We start from the raw sequence: 12,694 nt of genomic DNA, 5'->3' as shown, positions 1-12,694 counted from the left end.
AATTTTTCATTAATACTAATTTCATGATTGGTAACTTATTTGTCTTATTCTACTTCTTATTATATTGTTTTAAATAGAAATTTTAAAAAGCTTATAAACATACATTTTTGAATTTGACATGAAAATGATGCCATTGCAAAGGTAAAAAGAAAATGCCCCTGTAAATCACTTCACCTCATGTTAGGAAGGCAAATTTTTTATCAGAATTTGATTATTGATCAGAAGGTTTGCCAAAAAATAAAGAGTTTAACTCTATAAAATAAAGAGTTTACTGTGGGAGTACTACACTCAACCAACACCAGGGAAGGCAGTTTTTGTCAGAGCCCTTGTTATTCTTAATTTTGACAGTTTCATTTTTACATCAGACCTATATATCGGTTCAAAATATCGGTTATCGGTCTATTTGATCTGTAATAATCGGTATCGGCATCGGCCTTGAAAAACACATATCTGTCGACCCCTACGATCTGCAATTTAGACCGCTTAAAATGGTGGTTAAAGTAAATGAGATGCAAGTTATTTTATTTGGTCATTCTATAGTTGAAGGTAAAGATCTTAGTTTTAAAAAGGGGGAAATAGTCTGAAAAAACTGACTGGATGGAGCTTCTATTCGAGGAAACTGCAGAGAGATTGAACTGCCCTGAGAGAGTCCACCTCCCTTCCTTAATAAAGCATTGCAGTCAGTCCTGACGAAGCAACATCTAATGGCCTAACAAACAACTCCAGAATAGCTCATGCTTGATAGAAACAGCTCTTACACAAGCACATTCCAGTGATAATAAAGGAGTTCACAACCTCCCAAAAGTACACAAATATCTCTGTAAAGATAAAACTGTAATTTATATGATGGGGGGGCTAAGATACAAAAAGAAAGCAGAACCTACCAATAAAATAAACATGAACCTAAAATGGTGAAGCAATGCAGGATGTATTTTTAATGATAAGCCTTTCCTCTCTCCTACATATTATAAAATATTAAATGCATTGCATATTGTGTATGGAATGTATAGATGGTTTTATGATGTTGGAAAACCCATTTCAAGCTGTAATTTGAAATATGCACCTGGATTCCAGCTGGTTGGTAATTAGCTTGTATAACATCTTGTACCAGAAACAAACCAAAAACCAAATGGTCTTCAAACCAGCTTAAGCTGGTCAAACTATGTTTTAATGTTCTAAGATGGACACAAGCTGGTCATTTTACTGCAACAAACCAGCAAGTGACCATCTCACCTAATGTACACATTAGACCAGCTAATAGACCAATGAAACCAGTGAAACCAGTTTATTCCGATATAACACCTATTTATTAGCCGCTTTATTACCAGCTACAGTATTGATTTCATTGATTTCATTATTGTGCAGCTTGAAACGCTGAAATTGGAACAGTCGCGGAGTGTCGCTGCTGCGCAACCGCGACGCAGGATTTTTTCCAAATTCATGGCACGCAAGGCCTATTTATAACTCTCTGACAAATTACAAAGCTAATGCGTGTAAATTAATGTGTTGGACACACGCAGAATCACGTCATAACAATGCAAAACATCTGAAGATGCTTCGACAGGTAAGTGATATGTGTCTTTAGTTTACATGTTTTCTCTCGAGAGTGCGTCTGCTTCCTATTAACTCCGGTGTAAATAACGCATGAACTTGCCTCCTTTACACGGAGTCCTGTGCTGGCTGTGTTGAGCTCGGTAGCCCTCGATCATCTCCCACTCCCCGTTGTCTCTCTTGATGGGGAACGATACGGACAGGACGTGGTTGCAGGGCTTGATGATCTTGAGGATCCCCCGCACTCGGTGCCGCTTCTGCTCGGGCGTTTCTCTCGTCTTGAGACCATGCACGAGTTTGTCCTCCACGATAGAAGCTCCGCGGTCGAAGAAACCCTCGACCATCCTAAAGAAGTTCGGGTCATCGTCTTTCTCTCCCACGGCTTCGCTGTACCGGCGGACGCGCAGGAGATTCGCGGAAGTAGGCAAAGCGGAGTCGACGCATCCCGAGGCCAGCGCGCTTCTGGCGGCTGCGCGGGTGACGAGATACCTATACATGATTTTGAATTAAAACACTAACTAACAGTATCTACAAAGAGAAAAAATTAAGACCGTGTCAAAGGGTGGGACGGGTGAATAAACGGACACCAGGGCTCCTCCTTTTTCTTCTCCACTCTAAAGTGTCAGCGTGAGTACTGTTCGTAAGTTTTAAACGGCAGGCAGGCGGCGTGCCGTGGGTCTCCACCTCAAGCTGGGAGGCGCTCAAAGAGCAGGAACCCATAAGCAAACACTGCGCTTTGAACTTACGGAAAAAGTATTGAAACAATATGTACAAGTATAAAGTTGCTGCTGTCCGTGAAATAAACGTAATACCTCTTTAAAATGTTTTTCATTTTTTTGGGGAAATATTCTTTGAGGTACTGAACTGTGGGGGTTGGGGTTAAATAGTGTAACAGATTTCTTTCTTTTTTATAGCAAGGAATGCCACCTGAAAAAGGTTTTCAAAACAGACTGATGCCTTTAAATAACATAGTTAACCTACTTTTTGAAAGTATTGTTGTCTAAGGATGTGCTATTATAGAGAATTTGCTTTTTGAGCCGCGATTCCCCCTGGAATATTTTCTGTGTTTTAGCATTGCTATGATTTATGAGTAAAATAAGGTTAATAAAGTGTGCTCAAATAAATTGTGCTCAGGGATGGACTGGGAGTAAAAAAACGGCCCTGGATTTTCTCCCAAATAGGCCCACCACAACTACAAACAGTCGCTACTATCTCACAATATTACAGCAATCCTGTCGCGTTTATGGCAAATAACATCACAAAACCCATGGTGACCCTGCTGACAAAAAACAATAGAAACCATCAAAGAAATTCGAATGATTTCCACTACAAATACCATTACAAACATTACAAACCATCAACTTTTAACCATTAAAACCATTAAAAAATGGTTTCCTGTAGTGTGTTTTGGGACATATTACATTAGGATTTAGTGGCTTTAACAAAAGCCACACTCTAAAAAATGCTGAGTTAAATACAACCCAGTGCTGGGTAAAATAGGGACAAGCCCAGCAATTGGGCTGTTTTGACCCAGCGGTTGGGTTAAATGTTTAACCCAACCTTCTGGGTAGTAACCCAACCACTGGGTCAAAACAACCCAATTGCTGGGTGTGTCCCCATTTTACCCAGCACTGGGTTGTATTTAACCCAGCATTTTTTAGAGTGCATGAATAGAAGGTGACCAATTACCCGTAGAGACCAACAGGCACCATTACAGTTTCCATTAAAACCAATACAATTTTCATTATAACCAGTAAAACCATTACAAATTATGTGATGCTTTCTATTTTTTTTTTTAACAGAGGATTGAAATAAATGTATTATTGTATGAACTAAAACACTTGAAATCTACATAAAAAAAGCAGAATGCAAAATGTATATGCTTAATGTTACGTTAAGGAGACTTTCAAGTTACAGTCATATCTTGAATGTGAATTTTTAAGTTGCTATATAAGGACTACAACAGTTTTCCAATTCGTCATAACTCTACTTTGGTAATTATGCTTATCTAGTAATTTGTTAGAAGCCAAACAAACACACAGCAGATTCATTCATACTCCGTGCATATTAACAGTATTTAAATCTAGTTATTTCTGTGATAAAGGGCAGGAGGTTTTTCTGTTTTCGCTTATCCAGGCTGTCATTTTCTTGCTCAACTGAGGTCATGTGAGGTCAGCAGAGGCCCTGCTGACTGTGTTTAGTTAGTGTCAGGGTTATTGGCCTTTTCCAGCCCATGATGGAGTAGCTTCATAACTCCAGTCTCATAAATCAGTTAAAGTGTCTGCTTCCTACCTAAAACCATACAGAAAAATGTACTAAATGAAGCAAGGTCATTTTAGTTAAATGCTACTGAAAGTTCATTGTGCTTAATAGAAAAAAACTGCATGAACTGATTATATTTTTTTTTTTTTTTTTTTGTGGGTAGAGCATGTGATTAGTTCAAGGATGGGCCCAATAACATTTAAGAATATATGCTGCACACAGCAGCTTAGTATTAGTAATAGTCATATGTAATTATATAATTGGTTACCTAGCTCGCCGTTAACTGCAAGAGATTAAAGTGAAGTTTATGCAATTTAGTTAAGCCTTGACTACAGAAAGTATTTGAGCGGATTTATACATTGATTTATACATGGATTTATACTGATTTTTATTCTCTTTATAACTTGAATGTTTAAAGCAATCATTTTCCTCAAATGGTTTGTTACCTTAACTCGTTGGGTCTTACAGTGTAGTATTAGTACTAGCAGTTGTTCAGTGTAGTATGTTCAGTAAATCCAGATGTCCTCCTTTATTTCACCTGCGGTTACAGTGACATGAGGAGTTATGTCATATCTTCTTTGTGTCTGCTGTAATTTGTTCCTGCCTGAAATACATCCTGCTCAGGAGATCAGCTCTTGCAGGGCCTCTATGATTGTTTTCCAGGGAAGAATTTGTGCTTGTTTTTTGCAGTCTCCCAGGATATGTCTCAATGTGTACATGCTCCATTGCCTCTGAGGATCATATATGTGGACAGTAGCAATGGATTCCTTTTTTTCATATATAGTAAAAGTGTCCATGATCAAGACAAGGAAATTGTTTAAAACACATGTGCCATATTTTCATATGTTTGTATTCATGTTTGTTTCACATGGTTTCCTTACACCTTGAATGCACGTGAGAATCAGCTAAAGCAAGAAAAAAAAAAAGCAAGTCTTTTTTCAGTCTTTTTTCTTCTTTTTAGTATACCACCCCCCTCCATCTCAGTCTACAAATTCTGCCTGCAATAAATCACACTGGTTTGAAAGAAGCCTGTACTGCTCTGTTATTGGCTCATGTGGTGCCTACACCCAGTATCTGGTTGGTGAATTTCTGGAGAGTCACTCATTAAACTGCTGTTTTTGTTCTTTTCCTAAGTGAAAACAACTGATCTGAGGAATGCACACTTGCACAGACACATTAAAATGCTCTCAGTTATTCCCACCAGCTGTGGAGGTTTTTAGTAGATTCATGCTTTTCTTCCTCAATGAACTTGCTTGGAATTTTCCTTTACTGTAATTTAGCATTTTCAGCTGTGTGGCTTTTGATAATATTTAATAGGATAGCTGGATAGCCAGTGTAATTTTATTATTTATATATTCTGATAATATTATTAGCATTTTTGAATTAGCTTTTATTTTTATACATTCACTTTTCATTTTACTTTTTGTTTGTGTTAGTAATTCTGTTATGCGTTTTGTCATTTTTATTTTATTTTTTAATTTTAATATTATTTTTTAATATTTCTATTTAGCTTTGTTTTTATTTCAGTTTGAGTAATTTTTGTACTTCAGCCTAAACTTGTTTTATTTTAGTTTTTAAACTAATATTTATATTTTATTTCAGCTTTATTTCAATTAATTAAAATATATTTTTAATAGTTTTAGTTTAAGTTTTAGTTAACAATATAACAACACTGGGGATAATTTGCCCAGTACTGAAAATTCTGTCATTATTTATTCCCACTCATGTCATACCAAACCTGGATGAATTTTTTTAATTTGTGGAACACAAAAGAAGATATTTTGAAAAAAAGTTTCTCCATGTCCCTTTGTTCATATAATGAAAGTCAGTTGGATCCAATGTTGTTTTGGACATCATTGATTTTCTTGTATGGACAAATACATTTGAAACATTTTTCAAAATGTCTTCTTTTGTCTTTGCAGAAGAAAATCACGAGGGTGCGTAAATAATGACAGAATTTTAATTTGTGGCTGAGCTATGCCTTTAAAGGATTAGTTCACTTCCAGAACAAAAATTTCCTGATAATTTACTCACCACCATGCCATCCAAGATGTTCATGTCTTTCTTTCTTCAGTCGCAAAGAAATGAAGGTTTTTTGAGGAAAACAATCCAGGATTTTCTCCATATAATGGATTTCTATGGTTCACAACGGTTTGAACCGCAGTTTCAATGCAGCTTCAAAGGGCACATGATCCCAGCCGAGGAATAAGGGTCTTATCTAGCAAAACAAACGGTCATTTTCTTAAAAACTAAAATTCATATACTTTTTAACCACAAATGCTCGTCTTGCACTAGCCCAACCTCACACATTACGTAATCACGTTGGAAAGGTCACATGTGACGTGGGCGGAAGTACCGACCCAGTGTTTACAAAGCGAATGGGCAAAGAAAGTCAAACGCCCTTTACAAAAAAAAAAAGTAAAACAATGATGTTGGACGATTTTGAAGTTGGAGAAGAAAATTATAAACATACATTTTTGAAGTATTTTGAAGAGTTTTTCACCCTACCCTAACCTTTCGTACCGGAGTACACAGACGAAGAACTAACCATGCGTGACATTTCCAACGTGACTACATAATGTGTCAAGTCGCGCATGTGCATCACAGAGCTAGTGCAAGACGAGCATTTGTGGTTAAAAAAGTATATAAATGATGACTGTTTCGCTAGATAAGTCCCTTATTCCTCGGCTGGGATTGTGTAGAGCCCTTTGAAGCTGCATTGAAACTGCAGTTTGGAAGTTCAAATAGTTGGGAACCATAGAAGTCCACAATATGGAGAAAAATCCTGGAATGTTTTTCTCCAAAAACTTTGCGACTGAAGAAAAAAAAAGAAAGAAAGACATAAACATCTTGGATGACATGGAGATGAGTAAATTATCAGGATTTTTTTATTCTGGAAGTGAACCAATCCTTTAATCATTTTGTGGACTTTTGTCTATGTTTTAACTAACAGTATGCATTTCTATTTTCTTACAGATGGCCACTTTAATCTATCTGCAAATATAGTAGAAGCCCTGGCAATCTTATGACTGGGCCAATATCAGTGCAACTTCTAAGGACAGGAAAATGGCACACAAACCAAAGATTCATGTCTTTTTGGGTGCCCCATGTCCCCAAGCACTCGCTGAAGATGTGCAGGAGAGAGTAGCCCCACCCTGGAAGACAATAGACCTCACTTGGAGTCAAGGCAGGTTGATTCCCGAAGACACCATTAGAGAATCCCAAACAGATGAGTGTGTTGTGATGGTTAGTGATAGAATGCAAACTGCTGTTACCTCTGACAGAGTATCTGAGAATACAGAGGACAAAACGGAAAAATCACAGGATGACGGCACTCCATCGGGCAGCCAGTGCTCTCAATCAAAGGCAGAGTCTGTTGAAGAAGTGGAATTGTGTCCTGTATTAGTCACAGAATACCTAGATAGTTGCTTCTGCTCGCATAGTTTGAGTAGACAAGGCAGAGATGGAAGGCCTACATCACCTGTTTCCACAGAGACTGAGTATCTGAGTACATGGACAAAGTCCCAAGCCTTGCTTCTTCGAGGTAGAGTGGCCCAATGTCCAACTTCTGACTTTCCTGATGACTTTCTTCTTGGTTCGCCACACACCCCTCCCAAACAAACGCCCTCATCATCTATAAGTTCCCCAGAATTGTACAGTCCTGTGGTCAGCCCTGAAGAGAGGGGCTTGGGGGGAACCTTGCAAAGCTCAGGAGAGTGGCATAATGAGAGTCTAAGCCAAAGACAGCAGGAGAGAGGGGTGATTCTGGAAATCACAACTGACGGTATCCTCTGCTCTCAGGGTAATGCTATGGCTGAAAAACCTGTGGGTCATGAGGAAGTTGGGTTTAATATTGACTCACCATCTACAATTGCACAGACTTCACCTAGTCCCACTACTTCTAAAAGGATGAAGTTGTCTCAGACTGTAAGTAAAACTAAAGAAACAAAGCAGAGGGCAAGAACAACTGCTGCCCCCCTCTGTGGCCCTACAACCCTGCTGGCCAGGTGTAAGACTCATGGTGTACGATACAACATCTTGGTTGCTGTGGTGCATCCATGCCACTTAAAAGAAGTCAAAGTGAAAACTGGAGCTTCGGCTGGAACCAGTGTACCTTTAGCAACACTGATTGTTATAGACCAATCAGACGTGGAGATGAAGGTGGTGTTATGGAGGACAGCGGCTTTCTGGGCTCTGACAGTTTTTCCAGGAGAAATTCTGCTCATTACAGGTGAAACCACTGAGACCTCCTCCTTAGATCTATGAATTAACACTTTTTATATTGTATCGTTGCCAAGTGTCCAAAAAAAGTCTGATTTTATGTTAATTCATAAAATGTGTAAGATGTTAAACACTGTGCAAGCTCTCATTTAATACAGTCGCTTCAAGAATAAATCAGAATTCATGTTTATTGACCAATTAAGTTATGATTTAACTTGGCTGTTTACTCACGTTCTCGTATAAATATTACAGACAATAAATTAACTCTGTTCTTTTGAACTTTATTAATAAAGAATACTCAAAAAATGTGTCATGATTTCCACAAAAATATTAAGCAGGCAACTGTTTTCAACATAATAATGTATAATAAAACATGTTTAATGAGCAGCAAATCAGCGTATTGGAATGATTTCTGCAGGATCATGACACTGAAGACAGGAATAAAGACTGCTGAAAATTCAGCTGTGCCATCATAGAAATAAATTACATTTTAATATATATTAAAATAGAAATAAATTATTTTACATTGTAAAGCATATGCTGTATATATATTTATACACACAATATACTCTGAAACTCAGACTTATTTAGACTACACCATCTATTTAAAAATCCTGATTTTAAGGTCATGCAGTATGTTACTTTCAAACAGTAGTGTTTACTGTTTTTGTAGGAATGTATTTTTAAGCATGCATTTGAATGAATCTTTGTGCATTAACAGAATGGGTGTGAACATAGGAAATGTACAACTAAGCAAGAAAACAAGAATATCAGGATGATCCTCTAAAATCATGACCTGTCAGTCCAACAAACGGTGAATCACCAGCTCGTTCAACCTATATATTCAGAAAAACCGTGAATCATCTTAAAATAAAGTGGTCAAAATGGATGTGTGGTTGAAAGAAAACACAGGTGAGATATGCACTCTAATGAAATGTCCTCATGCTTCACTCACAGTTGTCTTTCTGTCTTTGCTTTGGCAGATGTGACAGTGCACATAGACAAGTGGAAAACTGAGACTGTCCTGCAGTCGTCCTTCACCAGTAAGCTGCTGAATTTGGGACAGGTCACAAGGGAACGTATTCCACCTGGTAACAGAAACATAATTACTACTGAGGCTTAACCTAAGCATTTTGCCAAGTTAAAGGTATAGATGTCACATTGCAATGTCTGTTTACATTTACATTTTGTAATCAGATTATGTTATGTAATGTAACTGTTATGTATTTGACTGTATAGGTTATTCCCTTCTTATGTAATGCTAATCTTGTTTAGCCCCACAGAATTTGAACTGTCATACATTGAGAACACTGTGCACTCATCTGTGTGAGAAGCGCCCCCTCTTGGTGTCTCTGCCTCCTCAGAAGCCTCAGGATTTGCACTCCATCCCCTTCATCCGCCTTGGAGCTTTACGTCCTGACACATTGGTTCACGCTCTGCTTAGGGTTAAACACTGGAAGTTAATCACAGGTATAGAACTGTATTATAATCCACTGTTTCAGATGATATAGCGATGTTATAACAATTAAAGTAGCACCGGTTTCAATTACCCAGGTGAGTGTTCTGATAGACCACTGGACGACACCGTTGACCAATCAGAATCGAGTATTCCGGAGAGACATTTAATAAATTGGTTTATATGTGCCTTGTACTTCACATTCACTTCACATACTAAACAATCAAATCTCAAAGGCAACTAGAAGACATTTTTTTGTGTTCATAATGCTGTTTTGCTTGATCTTAGCCTGGCGTGATGAAGCAGAGGGGACATCCAGAGTAGGAGGTGTACTAAAAGCCATTTTGAATGTGGAGCAAGGAGATGGTCTCCAAGGTGCTGTCGTACTTTGGGGAGCTGCTCTCTCTTGGTTGCAGCGTTTGGAGAGGAACAAAGGTGTTTTATAATTCAGTGGTTCAACCAGAGGGCCGGGGCCCAGTAGGGGGCCTCAGCAACCTGTGGCCGCAGGATGACTTAAATAATGTTTCAATATATTATTTAATATTACAATTTACAAATTGTTATTATTAGTATATACATTTATTAATATAATAAAATGTTAAAAATGGTGTTTTGCAAATGCAAAATGCTATTTTTTTTAAGAACGCGTTGTATTTAACTTCTGTAATCACAAAATTAATATATAAATACTTGCTTTTTGTGGCTTTCAATTGTTGTGTTGAACAACCACTGTAATAGAGCAATGAAGTTTTTTGATATTGTACATAATTTGTATTGCTAATGCATGTTACAGATGCTGTGTGGGAGTTCAGGTTGCTGCTAGTCAGACAAGATGTGACTTCAGGTTTGCTAGAGCTGCATTCTACTCCATGGAGCAGCTGTCAGCCTCTCTTTCCTGATGACAATCGATGCAAGGAGTTTTACAACACTGTCCGCTCACAGAGGACTGCTAGCAGCTTTGAGATTGATCTCAGCACACTTCTGTCCCAGAAATACTCAGGTAGAACTATATGTTGATGCTAACAATGCATTTGTGTAGTATAATTAATCATGGTTACATTAAGACTCTCTTGTTTACACACTCATTAGGTGATGTGGATCTGAGAGTTAAAATCACAGCGTTCCAGTTCCAGAGCAGTCCATCCCAGGAGGCCTCGCAGGTAATAAATGGCAACACGCCCTTGGAGACGATCTTGGACGTAGTCTCTGGTGACATCATATTTGCTGGATGTGGTCAGTGCTCTGCAGAACTGGAAACAGATGAGAACAGCATATACAGACCCTGCTACCCATGTCTGCCACACACAGGAGTGCGTCGCTACTATAGGTCTGATATCTTTCTCTGTCTCATCAAAAGTATGTGTGTCTGTATGTGTATGCGTGTATATATATATATATGCGTATATATATATACACACACACACACACACACAATTATTTCCTTTTATTTTTGTACTCTTTTGGTCACCAAGAGTGCTTTTATTTGATCAAGAATATAGTAAAACAGTATTACTGTGAAATATTATAACAATTTAAATGACTTCTATTTTTATATATTTTCAAATGCAATTTATTCCTGAGATGGCATTACTCCAGTCTTCAATGTCACATGATCCTTCAGAAATCATTCCAATATGCTGATTTGTTGCTTATTTATTATCAATTATTATTAGTCCTCAATTATTAATAATGATTCTTATTATCAATAATGAAAACCATTTTCCTGTTTTTTTTAGGATTCTTTGATTAAAGGAAAGTTAAAAAGAAAAGCATTTATTTAAACTAGAAATATTTTGTAACATTATAAATGTCTTTACTGTCACCTTTGATCAACTTAATGTATACTTGTTGAATAAAAGTAATAATTTTCTTTTTTAATCTTACTGACCCCAAATGTTAGCGTATCATTGATTCCACAAAAATAATATATAAATATATATTATATATAATAATATATAAAATAGCAGCAAAAAATGATTTAAAAAATGATGGATAGATAATGTGACACTAAAGACTGGAGTAATGGCTATTGAAAATTCAACACTATTACCAACATTATTTTAAGTAATAAATATTCGTTTGAATTATTTTATGTGCGAAGAAAGAGACTGCAATGGGTTTTGAGACACATGGAACTAGCACAGCACAAGAAACTGACTGCCAGGGACAAAGGTCAATTATACAGTTTAGTGGTCATTATTTACAAATATCAGTGAAATAAATAATTATTTATATGTATAAATAAAAATGATATAATACAAATAAGTATTTATATTGTTAAAACTGCATAAGTAAAGTGAAACTTTAGTTATCTAGATCTACTTTCTCAATATGACTTGTCTTTGTAGGCCAGTTGTTTTAACTGTGCGAGCTGGAGATGATCAAATCTGTGTGCAAGTTCCTCCTGCTCTAGTGCAGAGGATCCTCCTGAACACTCCCCCAGATAAGCTACATAAGACCATAGGTGAGGTACTTTCTTGTATTTGTATCATGATACTTTTACATGATTTGTTTAAATATTGGTACTTTAAGTCATGTTTTGTGTGTGTGTGTGTGTGTGTGTGTGTGTGTGTGTGTCTTTAGCCCCAGCATCAGAGGTGAGGTTCATCCAGGTAGTAGCTAACAGGATTAGTTCCATATTGACCCCCATGAAGAACACATTTCTCCTGACCGTCCGAAGCCATTTCCAGTGTGATGACAACAGGATTCCTGTCATTCAAAACTTCTTATTATTAGACTTCAGCTCACTAGAGTCATGAAGAATATTTGTGTATATTTAAGATGATGCCATGTATTTTTATAGTCTATGATTAAACTGTCTTAAGGTCATATATCATGTCTAATTTTCACAGCACATGAGTATTTTTGCATCCTGGATATTCTTTAAAAAGATGTATTTTTAGTGTTGCTTTGTCTATAATTTAAAATTTATTAAATAAAACTTGTAAATAAAAATGTAGTGTCTACCCTCAGTATGGTCCATAGTGGAAAAAAATAAATATTGGGTGTTGTATTTTTTTATGCAACTTCTATATAAAATATGAATAAATTATATTTATACTTTCTAAAACAATCCTGTCTATTGCATTGTCATAGTTATTATGAAATCAGATCATCAGATTTGCACAGTTCATAGTCTAACTTTGCTATAAGCTTTAATTATGGGATGATTCATTTTTTTATTAGCAGTTGAAATAAAGTTAT

The 12,694-nt window shown here is 36.8% G+C and overlaps 2 protein-coding genes across 5 annotated transcripts in view; one reads left to right on the top strand and one right to left on the bottom strand.

The window, feature by feature from the left end:
- Nucleotides 1-2,249, bottom strand: part of glud1a (glutamate dehydrogenase 1a) — a 17,209-nt gene extending 14,960 nt beyond the window's left edge. Inside the window, exon 1 of the mRNA XM_016457674.1 lies at nucleotides 1,655-2,249. Coding sequence (XP_016313160.1) covers nucleotides 1,655-2,048 — 394 coding nt within the window. The 5' untranslated portion in view covers nucleotides 2,049-2,249. The remainder of the gene's footprint in view (nucleotides 1-1,654) is intronic.
- shld2 (shieldin complex subunit 2) overlaps nucleotides 1-12,342 on the top strand; it is a 17,390-nt gene extending 5,048 nt beyond the window's left edge. Inside the window, exons 1-9 of one of the 4 annotated variants that reach the window (XM_016457670.1) lie at nucleotides 1,385-1,564; nucleotides 6,790-8,044; nucleotides 9,018-9,125; nucleotides 9,310-9,504; nucleotides 9,779-9,925; nucleotides 10,284-10,490; nucleotides 10,580-10,817; nucleotides 11,839-11,954; nucleotides 12,074-12,342. In XM_016457670.1, the coding sequence (XP_016313156.1) occupies nucleotides 6,880-8,044; nucleotides 9,018-9,125; nucleotides 9,310-9,504; nucleotides 9,779-9,925; nucleotides 10,284-10,490; nucleotides 10,580-10,817; nucleotides 11,839-11,954; nucleotides 12,074-12,249 (2,352 nt within the window). In that variant the 5' untranslated portion in view covers nucleotides 1,385-1,564; nucleotides 6,790-6,879 and the 3' untranslated portion in view covers nucleotides 12,250-12,342. Of the gene's footprint in view, nucleotides 1-1,384; nucleotides 1,565-4,699; nucleotides 4,891-6,789; nucleotides 8,045-9,017; nucleotides 9,126-9,309; nucleotides 9,505-9,778; nucleotides 9,926-10,283; nucleotides 10,491-10,579; nucleotides 10,818-11,591; nucleotides 11,663-11,838; nucleotides 11,955-12,073 lie in introns of those variants that run through there. The other 3 variants (XM_016457673.1, XM_016457672.1, XM_016457671.1) reach the window with 3 other exon arrangements.
- Nucleotides 12,343-12,694: the final 352 nt, after the last annotated feature.

This window comes from Sinocyclocheilus anshuiensis, unplaced genomic scaffold, assembly GCF_001515605.1.
Source record: "Sinocyclocheilus anshuiensis isolate Anshui unplaced genomic scaffold, SAMN03320099.WGS_v1.1 scaffold63, whole genome shotgun sequence".
Lineage (NCBI taxonomy): Eukaryota > Metazoa > Chordata > Actinopteri > Cypriniformes > Cyprinidae > Sinocyclocheilus > Sinocyclocheilus anshuiensis.
Note: the sequence above shows the minus strand (reverse complement) of the source record. Positions and strands in the feature narration are given on the sequence as shown.